This window comes from Puntigrus tetrazona, unplaced genomic scaffold, assembly GCF_018831695.1.
Source record: "Puntigrus tetrazona isolate hp1 unplaced genomic scaffold, ASM1883169v1 S000000666, whole genome shotgun sequence".
Classification (NCBI taxonomy): domain Eukaryota; kingdom Metazoa; phylum Chordata; class Actinopteri; order Cypriniformes; family Cyprinidae; genus Puntigrus; species Puntigrus tetrazona.
The window spans coordinates 12,846-39,782 of NW_025048287.1; the positions used below are offsets into that span (position 1 = coordinate 12,846).

The 26,937-nt window shown below is 38.6% G+C and overlaps 1 protein-coding gene across 1 annotated transcript in view; it reads right to left on the bottom strand.

Annotated features, from left to right (window-relative positions):
* Window positions 1–26,937, bottom strand: part of LOC122334885 (disheveled-associated activator of morphogenesis 2-like) — a 75,881-nt gene that overhangs the window by 2,928 nt on the left and 46,016 nt on the right. Inside the window, 14 exon segments of the mRNA XM_043232772.1 lie at window positions 12,332–12,463; window positions 13,140–13,200; window positions 13,307–13,414; window positions 13,839–14,007; window positions 16,473–16,561; window positions 18,132–18,238; window positions 18,362–18,446; window positions 18,722–18,828; window positions 20,550–20,657; window positions 21,352–21,536; window positions 21,612–21,670; window positions 23,949–24,087; window positions 24,666–24,783; window positions 24,935–25,001. Of these exon segments, the coding sequence (XP_043088707.1) occupies window positions 12,332–12,463; window positions 13,140–13,200; window positions 13,307–13,414; window positions 13,839–14,007; window positions 16,473–16,561; window positions 18,132–18,238; window positions 18,362–18,446; window positions 18,722–18,828; window positions 20,550–20,657; window positions 21,352–21,536; window positions 21,612–21,670; window positions 23,949–24,087; window positions 24,666–24,783; window positions 24,935–25,001 (1,534 nt within the window).

Genomic DNA, 26,937 nt, shown 5'->3' on the forward strand with positions numbered 1-26,937 from the left:
AACTTGCTGCTTCCTAGCAACATTTTTTTCACTGAAGAATATATATATTTCCCAAAAAAATTTACTTTTGTGGGAAAATATATATATATATATATCTCCTGATCCTGATGAAGCTTCCCACCAAATAAGTAGTTTTATACATCCTGTAGGTATGATACCATTTGAAACGATTTACTAAGCGATTAAATACATCAGAATCTGTGTTTTAAACATAAAAGTAATGTACAAGCTAAGGATGTTTCAACTATTATTATCATTTCTTGTAAACAACTGAGACAATATACAGTCCTTATGCTACACTGTAAAAAGTGATTTTATGGTAAAGTACGTACTACATAAAAACAAGTGTAATTTCCACATTAATAATTTATTTCAGGCAAGAATTAAAACATTAAAGTAAATTCTATATTAGCACTCAATTTAAGCTTGTAGAAAGTAAGGTTTTAACTTATAAGTATAATTTACTTGGAATTATTTGTTAAGGATTCTTTAAGTAAATATTCGATCATGCACTGTGGCATGAATAATTAAAAAGTAAAGTTTTTGAGTTGTATTTACACTGGTTTATGGTTGCTTTTATTGTTAGGTTTAGTTTTGTGACATTTGGAGTTCCTCAAAATGATCTGATAATACTCAGACACTATCTACTGATACCATGATTGTGTATGGTGTACCCAGTATTGAGGTCTTGGTACACTGAGTGGACATTAAAAGAAAAAAAGAAAAATGAGCTGTCTACTTGCTTCCAATGTATATACAAAATTTCCAAATAAAATTTCCAAACAAAAGAGTCAATAAAATTTACTGGAATTTTACTAAACCAAACTTATAATCATGGATAGGCTTTTTACTTGGCATTTCTTTTGTAAATTTTTGCACATTTTTTGTAAAAGGCTAGTGCCTTTTCTAAATGAAAATAGTTTCAAGCTTTTTCCCAAGTAAATATTACATACATTTTTTTCACTGTACGTGTAATAAATATCTGTGCTAAAATATTTGTATTTTTTTATTTTTTTGCATGCCAACATGTACTATTGCTTAATTACTACTAATAATACTGCTTAATTACTATTATTAAGGCTAATATTCCAGTAAATTGCATGCTAATAAGCAACTAGTTATGACACCCTAAAATAAAGTGTTGCCAAATTTTGTTATCTAAGGTGTCTGTCCTTACCGACACAATGACATTAAACATTAAAGAATGTTATCAGTTACCATAGCCATCCTCTTCGACTCAAATAAAGCATCATTTCTGGTATGCGTAAGCCTTTACAATATACATATGTTAAGCTGTGAGTTAGGACAGTGTTTCTACCCTTCTTTCATTTTTACTACTACTACTGCCCTTTTGCTGATATTAATTTGCTTCTATATGCCTACCTCATTTGTCACGTCGCTTTGGATAAAGGCGTCTGCTAAATGACTAAATGTAAATGGAATACTTTACCATTTTTTAATTTATATTTCACTAAACCTGAAGGAAAAGAGATGTGCCAAAGGACTTTTGTTGACTGGGCTTTAACTCTAGCTACTTAGTATCTTATCATTATCTTTGTTAAAGAAGTTAAAGTATAATAATCATAAAATTAATTTTATGGATCTTATTATGAACAATATATTTTCTTAAAACCTCTAATCATTAATCAAAATATCTTCCAGTAAAAATGACACAGTTGTCTTTGGTTTGGCTTTGTGGTCAAAGCACATCCCTAACAAGTCCCTGTGCAACACCCCCATCTCAAAAACCTGCCAACCAACATCCAAAACGTAGAAACTTACACCATGCAATTAATCTAGCTCAAATGTACAGAAAATCCCCCACTACTTTCTCGTGACACTTACAGCTACACAACATCCCCTGTGAGCAAAGAATCATAAACTCCACAGTTAATGCAGACTTGTCCTAGATCTGAAAACAATACAGGGATCAATGGAGCAACTACATCATCTTGTTATATTGTTATCTACATGGTTCAACAGAATCAGCTTCAAGAACCCAATTTGTCTTAGCCTGACGCCTTCTGCAGTTTTACTACTAATAATGCTTCAAAGGATCTGAACCATAAACTGGAAATTGAAACTGTAACAGAAATTCTACAGGACTGTCATGGATTGAAACAGGCAATCTGTATTCTAGAAAACAGTGATAAAAGTCCTATATCAATTACAATACAAAGTTTATCTACTGGAACAAAGTGATTTTTGAAAAGTCTGACACTGTGCAAAAAGTGATGGATCGCGACCAGAGTTCTCTGTAACCATCGAAAAATTCTGGATGTAATGTCTGAATGTGAGGATATGATAGACCTTAACAATGTGCTCTGTCTGTTTACTTCCATAATAGGTCAATGTGTGTGTTGTCTGCTTTGAAAATTGTCTTCACTACATCAATGTATGAATGTATCTAATATTCATTGATATATTGTTAAATATAAAAAGTTGTTAACCATGTCTCTGAGTTAATTTTTTGTATTTTAATGATATTGTATATGACTTTTTCAGAAGCACTTTACAAATGAGCAATTTAAAATAACTTTTTATATTAAATGAGTAAAAAGAAAGTGAGTAGCTGCATAACACTTGAATGTACAAATGTACACTTGAATCTTGTATCTAATATAAACTAAGATTAATATTAATAATATAACGTAAATGTCTCAGGTTAAAGAGATATATTATTAAGTCAAGAAAATTCACAGACATATTGACATACAGTATATAAGCAAAGAGCTTTTTAAAAAAGAAACAACAAACACTAAATAACAAAGGCTACAGGCTAACAATTGTAATTTGATGGGAAACAAATCTCATTTAGAAAGAACGCTATCGGGGAAACCAAGTGTAACGCTGTTAACTTTGTGATTCATACCTCATACCTAATGGTGTCTTCACGGTGAAGTAATGAGGTGTTAAACATGTGATACAGTAAAAAACAAATTAGAATCCAAAACTCTAATGGAACCATGATCTTGTTTCACATTCCGTAGATTATACCAGTAAAAAAAACTCTGGCAGAGAGCTGAAATGTGTTGCTAAATCTCTTTTAGTCCTCCAGGTTTGGTGATAGTAAAAATAGTGATTTATTTACTGGAGTAATGTTTAGGACAGACAAAGGAAAACAGTGTTTGTGACATGTCCTACTGTAAGTCTAACAGTCATAACAGAAAAAAATGGCAAGACCCATTTTCATGGCAAGAATGGCAATGGCAAGACCCATTTGATCTGAAAAGACAAGACAGCAAAAAGTATATCACAATTTTAGTTTTAAACACACTTGTCTAGAAGGACTATCCTATTTTATTTTTATGCTGTAGTTGTTTGTATGTTTTTATGTTTAACCACAATCAGAAATAACTCTTCACCTGAAAACTATGCAAACTAAACATAAACTTATCAATTATCTCTAGTGAAAAAAAAATACAAATCACATATTTACAATAAAGATTATGTTTGATTTTTTTTTCTATAACTTTTACAAAAGTGTGGGACATCATAGTTCTCATAAGTGAATTTTATTGATTGTTTGTAAAAGTTTACTTATGTAATGTTTTTTTGTAATGACAAAAATTAACTTTGATTCACCAAAGTTAAAAACTCAAGAAGTATACTCAAGAACATTTCACTCAATCAAAGCTTACTCATACAATGAAGCAACATGATGCATGATGCAAACTGGATAATAACTTTAATATTTACTTAAAGAATTCTTGTATACATGACAAACAATTCCAAGTAAACTATACCTATCAGTTAAATTCACACAGACTGAAGTAGTTTAAGTCTAGTAGTTTAAGATGATTTTAGCTCACATATAACAAAAACCCACCAATTCTCAACCAATTAGGATATTTCATAAGAAAATAAAAACATTTTAGTGAATTGTTGACCTTCTATGTTAACTGTACATGTACTCAATACTTGACAGGGGCTCCTTTTGCTTTAATTACTGCCTCAAATCGGTGTGACATAGAGGTAGTATGGAAGCATCTGTTTTGATTTATACACTCTACTGTCATGTCAATCAGGGGTGACAAGACCCTGGTGACATTTCAGTCAGGGCGACAGAGGGGGCATTAATCCACTCATAAATTCATCAATGTACACATTTGACATATGACAAGCTTGGACTAGAAGCATTGGAAAGCAGTTTTTATGGACTGTGTCACCCATGTTTGCCTCATGGGTGTGGCTAATGTTGCCAAGGGGGGACTTTGTAGAGTTAAAAACAATCAAAGACATCTGCTTTCTTGTCCCAAACATATGTTAAATATCAAAAGGGCTGTTTGGCATTCTTGAAGGCACAGAGGTGCTGATAGTAATTAAGGACTGTAGGCCAACATTTGCGTATATCTGGGGTCTGCTGTCTCTTTTCTTTACTGTCTCTTTGTTGGAGCTCTTCTTGGGGCCTTTCTCCCTCTTTTTCTTTTCTCTCTCTAACTCATGTTTTTTAAGTTATGTCTGTTGCACTAGCATCAGTTAATCCTTTAATGCCATTATTTATTGCTTTTTTTTTACTCAGAATGTTATCATCTTTAAATTAGCTAATGGTATTTTAATTGTTATATTTTTATGTGACTGTTAGTTGCAAGTTTAATTAGTGAATTAATCAGCTATTTCATAGTACTCCAATCAACCTTGAAATGAGTTCATTTAGTGGATAAAATTGTCAAATTTCTCAGTTTAAAAATTTGTTATGTTATCATCAATTACAAACTAATACCACTTGGTTTCAGTGTCTTTTTGGTTTACTTTGCCATAATTAACATATTTGACAAACAGCAGCCAGTCAAGAGCCAAACAAAAGTAAACACTACTCAACATCAAACAAAACCATAAAACATCATCATCAAATCTCTGTTGATTCTCAACAAGTGTTTTTTAGGACATCTGTCTCCTCTCAACCAGTTCAACATGTTGAATTCAGAATGAGCTCACATATCACATATCACACTATGAGCATCACTGAATGAGAATGACGTGATTTTCTGTGATCAGCGTATGACCTCACATGTTCACTGGGTTGTGAATCAAATATTGGCTCATGTGATTTGTAAGTGTTTTAGTTTAATTTTGTTCACATTTAAAAAACATTCCAGCATTTGGGGTTGTAATACTCCGTTTTGTTTCTATAAATACTACAAACAAAGGTGCCACTAAGGTGCCACCTCAGCCTGAAGCAGAGACGTTTTCTGGAAAACATCACATACAGAACACACTTTTACATTCAGTTTCATGCAGAAAAGGCTTAAGCCTAGTCGTGAGACTAAATCTGACTATCTTTCTAAGTCTTGTTTTTTATAAAAATTGCTATAAAGTGTAAATCTAGATTAAAGACCCATCTCTTTAACCTGATTTACACTTAACACACTAATATGCTTCTATTATTTAAATCCTTTAAAGGATTGTTAGGCTGCATTAACTAGATCAGCCGGAACAGGGAACACTCTCCATGATACATGATGTACTATTCATCAAAAGATGACCCTCACTGGAGACCACAACACCTAGATGTGCCTTGTGGACAGATCACGTGAAATAAAAACACACACTCACACAGACGCACACACAACGTTGTCGCCTCTGGCTTAGTTGGGGACACTGAATTTCTAGTAATTATCATCGATTTGATTGCCATTTCTGCATTTAACAAACATTAAGTGTTTAATCTTCTCATTGTACTTTACTATCACTCTGTTCTCCTATTTGATACAGCTTTGACAAAATCTGTATTGTTAAAAGAGCTATATAAAAGTGACTGATAGATTGAAGTGGACTGCTTGAACTTCATAATCAAATTGTAGTCAGATGCCGTGGCTGAACATCTGTAATTTTGCTTTCCAGCACTGAGCTTCAGCTTGTCATAGACCTACCATTTTGAGGACATATGTAGTCCTGAGATTTTAGAAAGAATCTTTAAAAACTGTAGTTAAAATATCGAACTTTGGGTGGAGATAGCACCAACAACTACAGCACAAACCATCAGAGGAGAGATCTGTCTCTTCAACATCTCAGTGCTGACAATACTCTGCCCTTGTTCCCTTTCAGTCGGTCACTCCGAGTCACGTCGGATGACCGACGAATTGGGATCTCGCTTCGAGAGACCAATCTACTTCGAGTGTATCTAAATGAGCCAATTGAAGATTGGCATGCGCTAATTGCATCCAGCTGCCGCTGATCACAGCGCGTGTATAAATAAGCAGCGGGTGCAGCGCATATTCAGCTTTTAGTTACGGTGATCGCCCCCCCCAGTGGAGCGGTCAGTTGGGATGCAGCTGTGTCCCAATGCCGTTTCCGCTTAGTGCAGTGATCCTGTGCTCCCCTCCCGGGCCTGCAGGTACTCATCGGCTCTGAATGGCAGTGCCTTGTGCGGCCTGTGGACAAGCTGCGTCTGCAGTACACGCTTTGGCGTTGTTGCAGGTTCATCAGGCCAAGGCACTGAAGGATCTGCACAGGGGTGGTCATGACCCGGAAGTTCTGAAAGAACTCTGTATCGTGATGGACCTCGTGCCACGAGCAACGAAGGTCACAACGCGGTCTCTGGGTTGTGCGATGGCCACTACGGTGGTCCAGAAACGTCATCTGTGGCTGTGTCTGGTCGACATGCGCGAGGTAGACAAGACACGTTCCTTGAATGCCCCCATGTCCCAGACCGGCCTCTTCGGCGACGCAGTGGAGAACTTTGCCCAGCAGTTCTCCGCTGCCCAGAAGCAGACTGAGGTAAGAAACATCCTGCCTCGGCGTGCAGCTGCTGCCTTCACCCAGCCGCCGATGGCCCGCCTCAGCCAGCTCGTCGACGAGGGTGCCCCCTGCTGCCGCCCCCGCTCCCGTGCAGCCAATGCAGCAGCCCCCATCTAGGCAGCACTGTGGAGCTGGCAGCAGGGCAGCCACCCAGCCTGTCCAGGCTCCTGCCAAACCTGGAGGAAAGCGCAGGTGCGGGGATGGAGGGAGCTGCTCTGCCGGGCAGGGAATGTTGCCGCTACCTAAAACCTCGACAAGGGCGGTTTCCTCTGTCTCTGGGTCCCCAGGGAGAGCGAGGAGTTGAGCAGGCCAGTTCCGCACCACTCTCGCTCTCTTCTTGGGCTAATATGCAGCAGTGGGAAGACTTGGAGGACGAACCAATGGCCTACCCGCCTCACTTCTGCAGGGATGCAGGTAAGAGTTGCACACACTCAGACCCTGCTCGGACCGGCCACGAGACGCCCGAGCCGGGTCCCTGCACTCCCCCTCGCTGCCCCATCGCCTGCACGTCGGTGGTTCTGCTCGAGCCACTAGTTCGGTCTCTGGATGCCTGGTTGAATCTTCCCAGGCTATCCTGGTGGCTCCTGCGAACCCTTCGACTCGGCTATATGATTCTGTTCGTCCGGCGTCCCCCCCAAGTTCAGTGGGATCCGCTATATCAATGAACAATGCGCGTGCCCCTGTCTTGTGGGCGGAGATTGCTGTCCTTCTAGTGAAGACACGATAAAGCTGGTTCCTCCAGCCGATATGAGGTCGGGGCTTACAGCCCATACTTCATAGTGCCCAAGAAAGGCGGTGGGTTACGACCAATCTTGGATCTGCGAGTCCTAAATCGAGCACTCCCATTCAGGATGTTGACACAGAAACGCCTATTCAGTGCGTCCGTCCCCAGGATTGGTTGCAGCGATCGACCTGAAGGACACATACTTTCATGTGTCGATTCTTCCGCGCCACAGGCCATTCCTGAGGTTCGCGTTCGAAGGTCGAGCATATCAGTACAAGTCCTACCCTTCGGGCTCTCCCTGTCGCCACGCGTCTTCATGCAAGTCGCGGAGGCAGCCCTTGCTCCACTGAGAGAGTAAGGCGTTCGCATTCTCAACCAACTGGATGACTGGCTCATTCTAGCTCAGTCCCGGGCTCAGTTGTGCGAACACAGGGATCTGGTGCTACAGCACCTCAGCCAGTTGGGGTTTCAGGTCAACCAGGAGAAGAGCAAACTCTGTCCAACGCAGAGGATCTCTTTTCTTGGGATGGAGCTGGATTCGATCGATCAGATGGCACACCTCACAGAGGAGCGTGCCAATTCGGTGTTGAACTGCTTGAATATGTTCAAGAGCAGGACGGCAGTCCCACTGAAATATTTTCAGAGGCTCCTGGGGCATATGGCAGCCGCGGCCACAGTGATGCCGCTGGGACTACTCCATATGAGACCGCTTCAACATTGGCTACACGATCGAGTCCCGAGGTGGGCGTGGCAAAGTGGCACTCACCGGGTTCAAATAACACCGGCCTGCCGCCAAACCTTCACCCCATGGTCAGACGTCTTGTTCCTTCGGGCCGGAGTGCCCCTGGAGCAGGTCTCCAGGTATGCTGTGGTTTCACGGATGCCTCCACCACCGGCTGAGGGGCCACGTACAACGGGCATGCAGTGTCAGGGGTTTGGACGGGCCCTCAACTGCAATGGCACGTCAACTGCCTAAAGTTGCTGGCAGTACATCTCGCCCTAGGCAGTCTCAAGAACTGCCTTCAAGGCCAGCATGTACTAGTCCGCACAGACAACATACTGACCGTTGCGTACATCAACCAACAAGGTGGTCTACGCTCCCGTCGTATGTCGCAACTAGCCCACCACCTCCTCCTCCTATGGAGTCGGAAGTTCTGAGGTCGCTTCTCGCCATTCACATTCCAGGAGTGTGCAACCAGGCAGCCGACGAGCTGTCGCGAGCTGCACTACCCGGAGAATGGAGACTCCATCCCCGGGCGGTTCAGCTGATTTGGGAACGTTTCCGAGCCACTCAGGTAGACCTGTTTGCCTCTCCAGAGACTTCCCATTGCCCACTGGCACACAGCTGGCTACGGGGCCTTTGCAAGTATGTATTTCCCCAGTGAGCCGTCTTGCACAGACACGGTGCAAGGTCAGGGAGGACAAGGAGCAGGTCTTGCTAGTAGCACCCTACTGGTGAAGACTTGGTTCCCAGAACTTGTGCTCCTCGCGACAGCCCCCTCCTTGGCCGATCCTCTGAGGAAGGATCTTCTGACTCAGAGACGGGGCACCCCTTGGCACCCGCGTCCAGACCTCTGGAAACTCCATGTCTGGTCCCTGGATGGGATGCGGAGGCTCTAGGTGACCTACCTCAAGGGGTAGTTGACACCATTTCTTCGGCTAGAGTGCCGTCCACGAGACAGGCCTATGCCTTGAAGTAGAGCCTGTTCGTCGAGTGGTGTTCTTCTCAGGGTGAAGACCCCCTATCAGTTGTGCTTATCTTCTTGCAGCAAGGGTTGGAGCGAAGGCTGTCTCCCTCCACCCTTAAAGTCTACGTGGCTGCAATCGCTGCAAATCATGACCCCATAGATGGGAGGTCTGTGGGTAAGCATGGCCGGATTATCAGGTTCCTGAGGGAAGCCAGGAGGTTGAATCCTCCACGGCTCCCAACAGTACCCTCTTGGGACCTGTCTGTAGTGCTGACAGCACTGCAGTAGGCTCCGTTGAACCCTTGCCAGCAGTTGTGCTAAAGTTCTTTTATCTATGAAGACGTTGCTCCTGCTCGCATTGGCCTCCATCAAGAGGGTAGGGGACCTGCAGGCTTTTTCGGTCGACGATTCGTGCCTACAGTTTGGGCTCATGGATTCCCAGGTAACACTGAGGCCACGGCCCGGCTACGTGCCCAAGGTTCCCACTACCCCCTTCAGAGACCAGGTGGTGAACCTTTCAGCGCTGCCCTGGAGGAGGAGGCAGACCCAGCCCTGACGTTGCTTGTCCCGTCCGAGCACTAAGATGCTACGTTGACCGGACACAAAGCTTCAGGACCTCAGTCCAGCTCTCGTTTGTCACAGAGGCCGGCAGAAGGGGAGTGCCGCCTCCAAGCAGAGGATGGCTCACTGGATAGTGGACGCCATTACCCTAGCCTACCAAGCACAGGGTATGCCCTGCCCCCCCTCAGGTTGCGGGCACACTCAGCAAGTGTTGCATCGTTCTGGGCGGTGGCTCGTGGCACCTCGCTGACAGATTTGTAGAGCTGCGGGCTGGGCGACCCCCAACACGATTGCTAGATTCTATAGCCTACGTGTGGAACCGGTATCCTCCTGTGTTCTCACCACAAACGGGTAGAAGCACTGAGAGGCCCGGTTTCGGGTCAGCTTGTTAACCGCCCCAGAGCGTCCATACAGTAGACCCTGTCGAGCTCCTCCATTCCCCTCGGCAGCCAGATGTTGCGGAGCCAGATGAATCCGTGAGAACCAGTAAGGGCTGGGAGCCATGTAAAGTACTCCAAGAGGACTTTATGTGTGTATTTCCACGGCATAGCCTTAGAGCCCCGTGTTTCCCCGGCAGACCTTCTGCCCGTCTAAGAGGGTTCAATCACCTCCAATTTTCCATATGCAAACTGAAATACTGTCCATATGCGTATTCGTTCCGAGACCTCCTACGGGAAGGCTGGACTTCCGCACGTCCCTGTTCACTAGAACGTGGGACGTTTCCCAGTGTTCCAGTCTTACGAATGGGTAGTGTTACAAAAGTAGCTGGCTTCTTGTGGTTGAGCCCCGGCCTACGCCGATAGACTGAGGGGGCTTGTGGGCTCCCACAGGACACTGGAAGAGACAGCGTTCAAGGCGTTTTGGTAGGGATCCCAATTTGTCGGTCATCCGACGTAACTCGGAGTGACCGACTGAAAGGGAACGTCTCGGTTACGTATGTAACCCTCGTTCCCTGAAGAAGGGAACGGAGACGTCACGCCCGTCGCCAAGGTGCTGCACCTCTGCTGAAGGGGCCGGGTCACTAGCTCGGCTCCTCAGCGAAAACCTGAATATGCGCTGCACCCGCTGCTTATTTATACACGCGCTGTGATCAGCGGCAGCTGGATGCGATTAGCGCATGCCAATCTTCAATTGGCTCGTTTAGATACACTCAAAGTAGATTGGTCTCTCGAAGCGAGATCCCAATTCGTCGGTCATCCGACGTGACGTCTCCGTTCCCTTCTTCAGGGAACGAGGGTTACATACGTAACCGAGACGTTCTCAGTTGTAATGTTTCTTCTCATTTTGGCCCATCTCAGAAGACAGAATCAGGATATAGAATTCTGACCCATCAAGGGCAACAGGAAGAGGTAGATCTGTCTGGAAAGCACAGGGAGGCCTTTGTGTCCAAATAACTTTAAGCTTTAAGGTCAGCTATTCCTTGTGAAGTCTCTCTTGAAGGCTTTACTTAGTAAATAATTTTAATAGCAGTGAACTGGGCTAATTTGATGGCTCTGTTCTGGGAAGTGGAGCTCAGATAAAGATTCTGTCAGTTTGCCCAGTGACCAAAACTCACACTTTCCACCACCACAAAAAAAGCCCACTAACACAGTCACAAACACAAATGGACAAATCCCAACTATTTTCTGAATATCTTTCTGAATGGTGAATTTAAGAGTTGGGGACATGGGGGTGGAGTTGAGACCAAGCCATATTTCAAAAGAAATAAATCTCCTCAATCCCTTGAGTAAAAACCCTGAGAAATCAGGGTTAGGATCGGCTGCTGGGATTCCCCGGGATGTTTAAGTCATCACACCGAGCCAGGAAGGGTACACAAAGCCCTCTCTTTTCTCTGTATTTTTTGTTCTTTCTCACACACTTTCTATTCCTTCTAAGACGTCAGGCTCTAGAACATGCACAGGGTTGGCAGAGCTCAAAACAATAAAGAAGGGGGGGTGGGATGGTCTGTTGGGCTCCTCAAGAAAGGGCCTATCCTTCCATGATTCTCTAAAAAAGCCCAGCTTCATTCTACCACTCTCTACTGTGGGTTGTAGAGTGGAGCTTTGGAGAAAACATTTTCAGCCATAGGCACTGAGCAAGGTCTCTTGTTGTCTCTCTCTCTGCCAAGGAACCTTTGTGCAATTGTATGTTTTGGAATTTAGGATGAAAATTAATGTGCCAATACCTTTATTTGGTTGGGTATTTAAGGATTGGGGTGGAAAATTCATTTATACTGATGAGAGAGGGATAGCTGGGAGACCCATAGGTGTCTGCACTTGGCCTAAGAAGTCATTAAGGGTTCCATGTTACTTTTTTCAATTTCCTATTCATGTGTGGAAAAGTACAGCTGTTAAGAATGGTAACCTTGAAGGGTGAGACAAGGTATAAAAAGGCTGGACCACCCTGTTGTGTTTGTCGCACTCTGCAGCAAACTGTATGTTTCAGTATGACTTGGGTATTTCAGTATGAGGTATCTTTGCAATCAGCAAAGTATTTAAAGACTTTTTACTGAGTTTCTCTCTTACATATTAAGAGTTGTTTTAAAATTGCCACGACAGGATGGAGGTTAAAAAATAAAAATGTTTGTGACTGAATAATTAAGATTAAATTAATTAACGAAGATAAATTAAGATGTTACCTTATCTTTGGCTTCAGCGAGTAGTTCCTCAAGTTCAGAGAAGCTGAAGCTAGCAACTGTGATGAAGTCACTGACCACTGGGACAAACTTGTCTCCCCAGTCACATGCTCGGCTCTGCTGGTATCGTAACTCCTGATGTAAACAATTAAATTTTCATTCAATCAATATAATTAATATCCTTTTTTGCTGCTCTAATTAAATATGACTACAGTTTATTTTTTTACTTATAAACTTTCTAGGAAGTTGTAGGAACTGTAGGGTTTTGTAATCACAATTAGAATGTAAATGCAATTTGCAATTTTTATATTCTTTATATTCTATACTCTTTTATATTCCTATTCTTTTTACTTTTTTGGACTAGTGAAACAAAGACCAAAATGATGTATTAGTTGTGTAACTGTAACTTCAATGAAGTTACATCATTAGCCAGCAAATTATTAATATGTTCTAAAAAAATATATATATTTTCTTACAAAAACAAGACATTAAAATTGCACAAAACAAAAAAGTTTACATATCAAGGATATATTTGTATACAAAAATTGTCATGTGTTATCATGCCAAACATTATAATAAATTGACTTTAGAGGTTTAACTGAATGGTACTATATTTATGGCAAGTGTCAAAACACAAAAACTAGTAAAGCAAATTTTGTATAAAGCCTCTTTGCTATAAAAATAACAAATAAAAAACAGCTGACAAACTACTGTCAAAGAGTCTTGCAACAGTGAGAGGAAAAAGATGTCGGAAAGCATTCTCATCAGAAATAACCTAAAACATTAAAGTTGGAGAAATAAATGATCTCACCGCCTCTAGAGCTTTCAGGCCACTTCTAATAATGAACACTTCCTTCTCCAGCTCAGCTAGACTGTGAGAGTAAAAGTAAGACAACTGAGATACAAAAAGGCCTAAGCCTTTCAAAAACAAAAGTACATGCTATTTTTATGCTCAGCAGTATGCAGTGTGTGACTCACTTGACTTTGGAAGCTTCTGGTATAGTGGCCAAGTCCTGTTGAATGCTGAGTATGTCAGGGTAATTTTTCTCAAAAATCATGATCAGGTAATGCAACATAGTGATGTTCCTGTAGAAAATGCATATATAATTATTTATTTATTTTAAGTTTAAAGCAAAGAAATGAAAAACAGATTTACCTACAGTATGTTATAATCTACGTTTAGTGTCATACCATCATGCAAACTCAATGTCATTCATCAACAAATCATTTAATAGTGAATGGACAGCTTGCATTTCTAACAAGTTTGAAGCAATTTATAGTAAAATACTTGTTGAACTTCAATTATTTTATTAAAATAAAAAGGAAAGAAAAAAATGTGCAAACATTGTTAAGAGGAGAACGAAAAAAAAAAAAAGTTGATTGATTACATAAATTCTGTAAATTGCATTTAACAATGAATAGTTGCAGAGGAAAGATGCATTGACTGAAAACAGTGACATCAATTTTTTGCATTCAGATGAATGAGCTAAAAGCCTATTTGACCTCTGACCTGTCTATACTTGACTTGGTGTCTATGATCTTGTTTAGGCTGGATACTTTAAAACCATATGCGTTGCCCCTCTGTCCTTTGTTCATGAAGTTCCCGAATGCCAAAACCACTTCCAGAGCCTGTGTCAGGCGCATACTTCTCATCACTTCATGTGATGCAGATAGAATAGCTAAAGATATAAGAAAAGATATCAAAGATATTACTGTAGCCTCCATAACGTAGTGTATTTAGTATATTTTTATCAGGAAATATGGACAACATGATCTTCTTTCACAGACTTAACTCCAATTTGCAGAATATTATGCAGAATGTTTATAATTTCTGGATTAAGTATTCATAAGTTGAATCATATATAGACTCAAGCAGATTCACCAAAGCTTTATATATATCAGTCAACATATATACACACTCGGTGGACATTAACAACCAGAATGCCTACTACTATCACATGTACCACCACCACAAGGCCACAGCTTTAATTGCTAGTCAGCTGCGTGTTAAAGTCAGTCACAACACTACCACCAGGTGGCACAAAGGGACAGATTGCAAACCGACTGTAATTATGGTATTTTGTCATGATTAAATAACAAAATAAAACAATAACATATTTGAACCTAATAGGCTTTTGAAAAGGTACCGCCCCAGTGACAGCTTTTGTACCTTCCGATGCCTTCTTTCTCTCTTGCTTCCTAATTACACAGCCATTGCAGCCATTAACATAGTTTCAGAGCATGGAATTTGAAGGGGCGCATGAAGGTGCCAGAACGAACGTTTGCATTTTGTTCTTCAATAAAAACAGCCTTACTTTTTGTTTAAACAGATAAGACTAATACTTCATTCGGAACTGTAAATTGTCTACCATTATTTCTGTGCACACTCACAATATCAATTTGTAAAATATAGCAAACAGAATGCATCTTTTGCCAAAAGACAGTTGAAATGCAAGGCTCTACATTCAGGTAAATTTAGCTTTGCTGTATCCAAAACTGATAGTTTATATTGACAGTAAGCTACAGAATCTGTGATTGAATCCATGAAGGATATTAATAATATATGCTTACACTTTGGTTTATATTTAAGATATGAAAAAAGTTGTTAGAACAGAAAAAGAAAATGTTTTTGTTACAAAATAAACTTATTGTTGCTATAATCAGTTTTTCTGTATGCTATTCATCAAAAGCAGTGTACTTACTGGTAGTCCAGTTCATTATAAAAAAGGCCTTAAGATGAGGATTTGAACACAGCTTCCTATATAATAAACTATAATAAACACAATAATTATCTGCATGCTACCACTGTTTTTGTATTTTTATTATTGCAACATCAGATGAAAAAAGAGTGCGTCTCTTTTGTGCAAAGTTGGTGAATCCATATTTGAATGGTGAATGGTAGCCCATGAAATAGATTACACAGGTTCAAATCTTTGTTTTTGAAGATTTGTGTATTCTGCAGTTCACTAGTTTATATTGCACCATTTTTTCTTTCAAATAGAGCATGTCCATTTTACACTGAGCAAGTGTGACTGAATTCTAAATTCAGGAAGGAGTCGGGTTGGGGTTTGGGGACAGTTCAGTTTCATGGGTGTTGAATAAATAAAGGTATTAATCACTTTCTCTTTTCCCAGTTCCAGTTTACACAAATGAAATACACAGTAAAACCCTATATTTTCTAGAAAGTCCAAATTACTAAACAATACTGGTACTACATTGATGTTTAACCTCTCTATGTTTTTGTGAGTGAGGTCAACTAGTCTTAACTCCAGTTTTGCCTTACAGTTCCCATCATCGTACTGCAGTTGCTCCAGCGGAAACAAGAAAGAGTATGCGACTTTGATGCCTGTCCACAATTTTCCCGCCGCCAGTTTCCCACAAAACTGTTTTCCCGAAGGGTCTTAGCCAAAGTTAGACTTCCTTTGCCTGGATGTTAAAACATTCAAAATGCCTTCCTGTTGACATATTAGTACATATTATTGTACATATTTGAACCTAATAGGTAAAAAAACGAACCTTTTAGAAAGGTTTTTGTACCTTTATTTCTAAGAGTGTATGTACAGATAAATTTGATATGCAAGGTGTTTAAATTAATTTAAATTTAAATTCCAGTCTGTTTTTTACACAAAGCTAATTGTATGGCTGTGTATCATATTATGGAAAAGAGCAGTATAAACAGTCTTTAAAACATCTCCTGTATTTCACAGAGGTAATTACATTAAGTAGATGATAACAGTAATGTATTTGATTTTGGTGATTTGTCCCTTTAAGGTTAAAAACATAATTAATGTGCAGGGACAGGTCTTTAACTAGAATTTGTTTATCTGAAGTACTATGCAAGAACACGCATGCCATGACTCTTTTTTTGAAAAAAAAAACAAAAAAACAAGCAGCATTTATGAGAATGACTCTCCCTTCTCAACATATGCCAGCTTTCCAAAACAGCCTCTGTGGAAACTCTGTTCTTTATTTGAACTGGAGATAAATTCAAGTATAAAAGCCACACTCACAAACATACAGCCCTGACTCATTCTCTAATATCCACTTCTCCCAAATCACATTTCTGTTCTCTGTCACTTCAACATTAGCCTGTTTTATTTTGCAAAGAGACACCTACAGTGACATTCCTTATAAACCTACCAACCTTCAACCTTTGGTTTTATTTCTGCTAGACGCTCTGCAAACTTCTTTTTGAAGAAAAGAGACTGGAGCCTCTGTTGATAGTGGTCAATTCTGATAAAGAGAAAGAAGTCAAAATTATTCAGTTTTAGGCACTGGGTTGAATCTTACAGAATGCCATATTTCCTTCCTAAACGAATATAAAGACAAATTAATTACAAATTTTTTATACATTTTTATTTTATAATGAAGCAAAGTGCATTTTAGAATAATTTGAATTACAGGGCAAAAAATATAATACAGTATTATATTTTTGCCCTGTAATTCAAATTACTCTAAAATGCACTTTGCTTCATTATGTTTAAATATAAGGTTTAAAAATTATACATTATATAGATTTCATTTTTTGCATTACAGTAATGAGAACTATTTTCTCCCCACATTACATTAAGGATACATGGGGTGTACAATAAAATAGAAACATTTTTGTAAACTGCATTAAAAAGCTCTTAACGTCACGAAAAAAAAAAAAGTTAGCACTATTATAGTAAGCACAAATGTACTGTATGTCCTTACTATAATAACTACAGACCCTGAAAACCTTTAACCTAACATTACTTATAACAATATTAATAACAAGTAATTATCTTACATTACTCAGCATTTATGCAAACACAGCCGTAAGCATCATAAATACTTTTTTTTGGTTATGAGCTATTTGATATGGAAGTATGACTGTGAATTGTTGCTTTGTAAAATGTAGATTTATGCAAGTACGCATGCTTGTCAAAGATTCATGCTCTTTTTCTGTAAATGGTAACTTTGGAATTTTTAGATACCACAGATTTTTGTAGTGTCATGTTTCTTTTGAAGTTTTTATTATTATAATGGTTTGTTGCTGTTGGGTTACTACTCCCCAAAATGAAACTTTTCTCATTAATCCCATGCTGTTCCAAACATGTAAAAGCTTTGTTCGTCTTCGGACAGATTTAAGGTTCTGCAGAGTCATGTTCAACAGGATTGAGTCAGCCATAGACATCAAGATCAGACAAGAGCAAGCAGGCTTCAGGAAGGGAGAGCATGTGTGGACCAGATCCAATTGCGAAACATCTTAGAGCATTGTCTAGAATGGAATACACCCCAAGTACATCAACTTAGTAGACTTCAAGAAAGCCTTTGACAGAAAGCCACTCTCTGGAAGATACTTCATCACTATGGAATTCCATCCAAGATATGAACAACACTCTTACTAAATTGTTTTCTGTACAGTTGAACAAAATATCCAACAAACCAACCAACAAACAACCTTACAAAAAAACTGTCATTGAAGCCTTAATGACAGGTGGACTATTCTGACAATGTCTTTCCTACTTTTCTGGACCTTGACAGTGTTCATTACTTAGAGGTCAATGGGATAGTCACAAGCCTCTCAGTTTTCATCTAAAACTGTGTTCCAAGGACAAACAAAGTTTCATGGGTTTAAAATGACATGGTTAACTGATTAAGGGCAAAGTTTTTGTATTTTAGGGTGGAATAACCCTTTAATGCAATTCAGTATTGAATCTTCAGAACTTTTAATAATATTATTCTTCACTCATGCAATTTTTTTTACTTCTGAAGTCATACATCAATGTGCTCACTTATCAAATGCCTTTAGTTTAATTATTCAATTATTTCGCAGTACCTGCTCATCTCAAACAGGAAGCGGTCAGCCCGGGCCATACGCTCAAGCTCATGTTTGTGTTCCTCCAAAAGATCAATATCACTTTTCTCAGGAACAAACTTCAGCAGCTGTGAATGTACAATACATGTACCCATAGAGAGTGTTTACTTCTAGATAACAAAAGTACTATTTAAAAAAAGTGTAGTGACATCTTTCTTGATGAATCTCAGTCTTTCTTAGATAGACCTCACCTGCTCTAGCATGTCTTTAGCCAGCTCTTCCCTCTCATCCATCTCCAGAATGGCTCTTTTTATCTCCTCATTGCTCATTTTTAACCTATATGGACAGAAATGTATTTAATTTTTTTTGTTAATGTAAACTGTTAATATTTAACATGTTATTAAGAAAGTAGAAACACCAGTAGTATGCCAAACTATTCTTTATGACACAAGAGGTTAGATATGGTCTTTTGTATCAATCAATGTTTTCTCCCCTTAGCCCTTAGCTCCAGAATTGTTTCTTCATTACCAGGGTACATTAATAAAATATACAAGTCGTATTCATTTCCAGATAAACTATTTATAATAAACAATTACAATTACAGTATTTACTTGGAAAGCAGGATGACACAGTTTTGGGCCCTCCGTCCATCAATAACAGATAGCTCTTTGACTTTGCGTGAGCTCAGATAAAGGTCATCCATTGATCCTGTTTCTTTCTGCAGAAAAGGAGAAAATGGTTTGGACTAATTTTCTTTTTAATTAAAAATTTAAATGAGTATTATTATGAAGTATTTTTTTAATCTTTGTTTTGTATTATTATATGTATATATATATATATATATATATATATATATATATATATATATATATATATATATATATATATATATATATAAATACTTGTTTTAATTTATAGATATCAAAAGTTAATTTAAAATGTGGGATTGTGTTTTGACTTGTATTTAGCAAATGTTGAAATTTTATATGAATCAACCAAAGCTTATGTAACCAAAGAAATTATTTAATTTATGTTTTTAATAAACATAAACATGAATTCAGTTGTTCTAAACTGAATGAGTCAGTGTAAATAAAACATACAATACAATATATTCATTACTTTCTATATTTCTCTCAAAAGAACAGTATTCAGAACAGTGTGTCAAAAATAATCATGCAGCTGAAACACCACGAATGCATAAAAAAAGGTTGGCTACAATGTTTCATAGAGAACATTCAGCTATTTATAGGTCCAGACCATTTCCTGTGCTGTGAATGTTCGATGGGGTTACATGGGTCATGTAAATCCACATTGGTCCAAAGAAAGCACATTTCTTACATACCCATGCAGCTCTCTCTTTGCAGTAACATGAAAAATTAGGTATAGGTGAAAGGTCATTACTTTCCACAACATGCCTCATATAGGTATGTCCATGCTGCTCCCAGACTTCCTTTCCATACATTGAAATTATCAGGGGTATTCTTTTAAGATTTTAGTTAAAAATTTTCCATCATCTGTCAAATTAATTAAGATTTAATTTGTTTACAGTGGCCAAAATAGCAGAGGCATGACAAATGCATGTAACAATATGATGAATGTAGGGTTGGAAATTGCCTGGGTCAAAAATGCAACCAAATAAAAAGACAACATAAAACATAAAACACAACACAGATAGAAAATAGCAATTATTGCCACTTAATACAAATATTAATTTCTGACCCTGTTCTGGCAGTAAAGTAGCTTATTTGGACCAATCACTCACCTGCTTAAAGAATTGGTTAGTGTGCAGCTCCTGACCAGGCAGTGGTACAGCAGAGAAAAAAAAACAAGAAACATTGGAAGACATGCAGAAGATAAAACAAGTCAAGCAGCAGAACTACAGCAAAAGACTCAGCCAGAGCTGACTACAGCAAACATTCTATCAGGCCCAGAATCATTTACAAAACACTGATGAAAATTACATTTGAAATCACAGATTTTTGGGACATATCTGCTGTAAATGCACTAAAATTTTACTTAATGTTTAAAGCACAAAAGCATTTACTACAGGCCATTTAGCAAAGAACAGTTGGGTTAACCACTGCTGTAAAGCCTAAGGTTCCAAATACTTTCTCTCTTTGACACACACACACACACACACACACATGATGGTTTACACCAGATGGTTTACAATCCTTCTAGGGACTGTAAATGAAATAAATGCTTTTAAAACTGTAAAAGCTGTATATTTTATCATTCTACACCAACCTACACCTAAACCTACCCTTCATAGAAAACCTTCTACATTTTTACTTTCATTCTGTATGATACAAATCATTAATATTGTTTACCCATGTGGACCTTAATTTAGAGTTGGCATGTATCACCCACCACCCCACCACCCCATAGACCCCCTCCCCATCCGCCCCACCCACACACATACACCCTGCATTTGCATACTTGCTGCTTCTGGTAAGCGGAAAACATTTTCTCAATGTCCTTTAGGTCAAGAACCTTAAAGGCTCTTCTGTCATCAATCTCATACCAGATGGTACCAGTGATCTTGTTCTAAAAAATTTAAAAATCAGGAAAGATGACTGTAATTAATGGATATTCTCAGAAAATAAATAAATAAATAAAATAAATGACATAATCTCAGTAAACTCAGTATAACTTAACTCTTAACTTAACTTAACTCAAGAATTTTAATACTGCAAGAACCAGCAAATAAATAAACAAAATAGTCACCTCTCCCAGTTTGGACCAGTTAAAGGATTTTAATGGTTGTGAAGGTTGTGGGATGATCTTTGCACGTAGGCTGGTTGTGGAGATAATAGAAGCAATTCCAGGTGGAGGTGGAACGCCAGAAAAGATGGGTGGGGCCCCAGGTGGGGTGGAGGACCCCTGGGGAGGTGGAGGTGGGGGTGGGGTGTGTTGGAAAAAGCAATAGGTGGGGAGGAGGAGGAGGGAAGTTATCCATCATCATAGATGCTGGAGGCGGAGCCATTGGGCTTCCAGGAAGCGGAGGGGAACAGGTAAATGAACCTCACCATTCTTAAAGTGAAAAAGATCAAATTATTTGCATAGAAATATCTATAATTCATGCTTAACCAAAACAGCTCCTCTTCAAGCATCTCTTACTAATCAACACAATAAAAAATCAACATATTAGTTAACATTATTGTGCAATTGTACTACTTACTAATATCAAAGTAAATCATACAACTACAGCACACTGGAAGTTAACAGACGGTGAACTCACTGAAATGTTGCTTATGTGGGAGGACAGGTTTAATACTTGCTCCCTGGCAGAGCGCAACTCTACTCCTTCTTTCTGCAGTTTGTCCTTCATCTTGTTGAGTGTCTTCATCATATCATCCTTCTCTTGTGTCTTTGTCTCACACTCTCTTTCTTTCCTTTCCAGCCGAGCCATGAGCTCCACATGCTCTAAAAAAACACACAGGCATTTTCATTACATAAGTTCACCTAGGCTCAGCTATGCAAGTCAGTGTGCACTTTTACCTTTTCTGAACTTCTCTGCTTGGTCTCGCCATTGTTTGACTTCATTCTCATTGATAAGCCTGTAGACAGAATGGAGTCTCATTAAACTGCACTCAATTGCATAAAATAATTTTGCCCTATTTTCTACATTTATTTCAGTCAATTATATAACTGTTTGTTATTTGTCAACTGTTATCAAATACAAAATTCAACAATAAAGACAACATGAAAATTGTCTGTTTAGAATTTTAGTTTTTATGAGACCAAAAGCTATTCTTGTTCACAGAGGTGTATACAATTTTTGTTCAATAAAATGCACTTAAAATACTAATAATATATGTATAATGTATAATATATAATTCTACAATACAATACTTCTTTCTCAATTAGTAACAAGAAGTGCCACATCATGGCTCTTTAGTTTATTTAAAAAAAAAGCAAATATGTTACGTTAACTTATTAAATATTAATTAGTCTTCACTGGTCACATCCATGTTACAAGCTGTCCAGTATGGGTATGAAACAGATGCAACATACATTGACTGGTGATCAAGCTAATTCATTAGGTCTTTAAACCAAATGGGCCACTGTTAACCTGAAGCAATGACATTCAGTTGGGGAACATTTCCTTAATAACATATTTGCAGCTTTTATTATTTATAACTTAAAAATATTTTTTTAAAATAAAAGGTGTTAGTTTAGTCTGGTTTTGAATATTTTTGTAAGTGGATACTATTAGAGGTTTAAGGAGAATCTAGTAAAGAAATTTAAATTGACACCTTGACATGTGTTGCTTTCCATAGCTGCAAAAAGGAAAATTACATACAGATACAGTAATTTTTTGCCAGCACAAAAAGATATAATATGAAAACAGGAAAAGAGGATAAAGATACAGTTTTCACAAAAATATTAACATACTGTAAAGGATTTTTGTGCGCTATATTTAAAAGGTGGGATACACAAAGCCGATTGTCAGCAAAAGGCTTTGTTGGGCAGATGGCGTGTGAGAGGCGGGCTAGTCAGTCAGAGTGTGTCCCACTAGTCAGCTCTCGTCAGGCGTATGTTGGCCCAATTCAGCATGTTGTTTAGCATATGCAGAATGCAAGTGTTTTTTGTCCAACATTTGTGGCATGAGCAACAACACCATTGGCTCCTGCCACAAGTGTTTTTAAATTTTAAAAAGTCATGTTTGATTCTTTTGTAGGCAGACATTATTGGGATAATACAATACATTGCCAGCAACAAACACTGGGAATAACAATTCCATAACTTTATGTTTGTTTGGACAACTTGCTTTCAAACTTGGTTCTGCAGCAGGATATTCATCCAAATCAAACCACCTCTGAATGGCTAAATAAAAACAATGAAGGCTTGGGAGTGGCCTAATCAAAGTCCTGACCAGAATCCTATTGAGATGCAGTAGCACCTTAAAAAGGCAGTTCATGCTCAAAACCCTCCAATGTGCCTGAATTATACTACAACAATTCTGCAAAGATGAGTGGCCAAAATTCTCCATGTTGCGCTGTACAGAATGCAAATGTTTTATCAAAATGTTTGATTGCAGCTGTTGCTGCTAAGGGTGGCCCTAGGTTTGCCACAAGTGATTTTCACACAGGTCCATGTGAGTTTAGATTTTCTTTTTTCCTTCATGATAAAACATTTAATTTAAAACTGTATGCTGAGTTTACAAACACTGGGAATTACAATTTGATTACTATTTACATTTGTTTGATGATCTGAAACATTAAAGTGTGACTGCACACACACACACACACAACACAAACCACAATTCAGAATGGGGCAACACTTTTTCACACCACTGTATCTGGAAGCAGAACAAAGAATGCAGAAGCAAATAAATAAGAAATGTGAAAATGTGAGACATGAAAATTGATAACCACCAAATCTAAGTACAAAGAGATACTAAGAAATGACATGTCAAAAAACAGCAAAGAATGCTGGTGATGGTAGAATGACAGAACAGAGGTGTGATGATTGGGTGAATGATTGTGAAAGCACTGCTAAAGTGATAAATGACCAAAGGAATTTTTTTTCCTGCCTAGGAAAAAACGGTTGAACTGTGTTAAACTGTGCTGAGCACATGGATGGAAATTCTTATGCACATTAACACACTTATGTACATTAATAACAACAATGCCAGTGTTTAGAAGTCTTGCATCTGCCTTTATAATTTCTCAAAATTGATTGTTAACAGTTTCCCTTTTGGCCACAAATTCAGTATCCATTAACAACATTGTGGTTTGTCTTCATTTTAGACAGAATTATTAAAATATTGTATGGTTAAAATCATTAAAACAATGTGATTTGAAGTAAAAGTGTTTTGAAATGGGCACTTACATTTTAATGATGTTCTTAACGTTGAAATTACCCAGAGGTGAAGCATCTGGATTTTCACCCTTTTCATCTTGTAGAACAATTTGCTGAAGGATGCGGTCTAAAAGTTGCCATTGCTGTATACTGCCTGCACCACGTTTATCTGAACAAAATGTTACAAAATCATAAACAAGCTTTTTGGGGATATGATGTCATGGTAATGGCATGCTTTTCTGGACATGTAACATGATATTTAAATGATATTCTTGGAGCATGTAAACATCATATAAATACAATAATTATTTAGTCCCAAGCATCTATCATAGTGATACAGTGATTAGCTGTAGAATGAAAGGATTACAATAAAACATATACAGTAGGCACTGTTAGTGAGCCTAAGCTGCCTACAAAGAAGGCATCTCAGTAAATTAGAATGTTGTGAAAAGTTAATTTATTCAACTGAACTTGTGAAACTCATGTATTAAATAAATTCAATGTATTAAATAAAATCAATGTATTAAATAAATTCAATGCACACTGAAGACTTAAACTTCTTTAAGTCTGTGTGCATTTAAACTATTTAATACACAAGTTTTACAATTTGAGCTAAATTACTGAAATAAATAAACATTTCCATGACATTCCAATTTATTGATAGGCACCTGTACTCCGAACAGAAAGGATTTAAAAAAATAAAAGAGATATTTTGAATGTGTAAAATGGAACAGTTCAGATCCTCACATGGCATTTGAAGGCAGTGATGTAAGATAGATAGAAGGTGGGGGTAGGAATCTGTGTTACTCAATTTCTTCTTGATCATCTCAAACATCTGCCCAGCACTCTTGGTGTCCACGTGTGTCTGGACAAAAAAAAACTTTATTTTTTTTTTTCCAGATAGGACCTTATAAACAAGTCTAATAATGCCAAGCTGTTCTGTACATAATGAGTGCTTTGCAAATTTAAGAACATGATATGAAAAAAGGCATGTGCAAATAGGTAAAAGATCTTACTATGTCAAAGCGCTTGGCAAGTTCTAACTCATCCTCATTCCGCACCATCTCAAAAAAGTCTAGATGTCTGAAACAAACAAACACAGCATTTCTATTAGTATGCAAGTAAACAATTATTTATTAGCCTTTTTTAAAACAACATTACAAAGTGCTTTACAATAAAAAGATAAAAAGTAACAAAATACAACCCATTAAAAACAATAAATTATAAGAAAAAGCCATACGATAAAACTTTGTTTTAAGAAGAGACTTAAAAGAGGAAACAGTAGTAGCAGGTCCCACTTTATATTAGGTGGCCTTAACTACTATGGACTTACATAAAAAAACAAAAAAATGTACTTATTGTGTTCATACTTTTTTGAGGGTTAGGGACAGGGTGACTTTAGGTGTAAGGCAGGGGTGTCAAACTCAATTCCTGGAAGGCCGGAGCCCTGCAGAGTTTAGATTCAACCCTGCTAAAATACGTATACTATGCATGTCGGAAGTACTTGATTAGCTGGATCAGGTGTGTTTAATTTGGGTTGCATCTAAACTCTGCAGGGCTCCGGCCCGCCAGGAACTGAGTTTGACACCCCTGGTGTAAGGGATGGATCAACAGAAAAGTACAGTTTAAAAAGTATTTAAAAGTATTACCAACGCCCCAGCAGTGTTCCAATCGTTCATTAACAAGATCTTCAAGGATGTGATTGATCAATTCGTCATAGCATACATTGATGACATCCTTATCTATTTAAAATCTGAATCTGAACATATCCACCATGTTAGGACCATTCTGTCAAGATTTCCGGAAAATCAGCTCTACATCAAGGCAGAAAAGTGTGAGTTCTATGTCACGCAAACCTCATTCCTGGGGTATAACATAAGTCACCAGGAGTCAAGATGAATGAGGGAAAGGTACAAGCAGTAACCAATTGGCCTCAACCCAATACAGTGAACTGTATTGGTTCCCCAATACAGGAACTGCAGAGGTTTTTGGTTTCGCCAATTTCTATAGACATTTCATTCGTGACTACAGCACAGTCGCATCCCCCCTAATGTCACTGCTAAAAGGCAAACCTGTTAAGCTGAAATGGACAGAGGAGGCCAACCAAGCCTTCACTATCCGGAATCACCCCAATCCAGATCTACCATTCATTGTAGAAGTAGATGCATCTGACTGTGGAATCGGAGCTGTTCTGTCACAAAGGTCAGAAAATACAGGCAAGCTACATCCTTGTGCTTTTTTCTCTAGAAAACTATCATCAGCAGAGAGAAATTATGACATGGGAAATAAGGAGCTGTAGTCGAAGCGGCAGTAAGAATGGTAAGGCGGTAAGAATGGTAAGGCGGATGCCCTCTCAAGACGCTACGAACACTACACCATGAACTCAGAACCCAAACCCATACTTCCTCCATCCATAGTTATCGCTCCTATCTCTTGGGACATAATGGATGAGATACAACAGGTACAACTGAATGAACCATCCCCTGCTAATTGTCCCCCCGACAAACAATGCGTTCCCTCTACCCTTTGTCAGCAGGTTATGCAATGGGTCTATACTTCTCTTGCCGCAGAGCCATCCAGGTATTTCCCGCACTATTAAACTTCTTTAACTTTACACTGGTAAGTAGCAATCAGGCTCTTTAAAGAGATAAGGGAAACACTAAGTTTATCCTTTTCCAATTCCTGTCACGCCTTTGGACTCTTTTGTTGTCATTTTTGTCTTGTGCCATGTGCTCTGTGTGCCCTACCTTCCGTTCCTGTTATTTGTATCATTGTCTTCAGCTGCTTCTTATTAATTTAGTCAATTAACTTGTGTATTTATTTCCTGTGTGTTTGAGTTCACCTTTGTCCGATCATTGAGGTTTATACGTGTGGTTTATGTTCTGCCTGTCTGCCTGCCTACCTGTATATTATTATTTTGTCTGTTTAAAGAGGATTAAATCTGTTTAAGTTTATTTATTCATCATTCCTCCGGCTCCGCCTTGGTCTGTTGTCAACCATCCATCGCCTCGGGATTCCT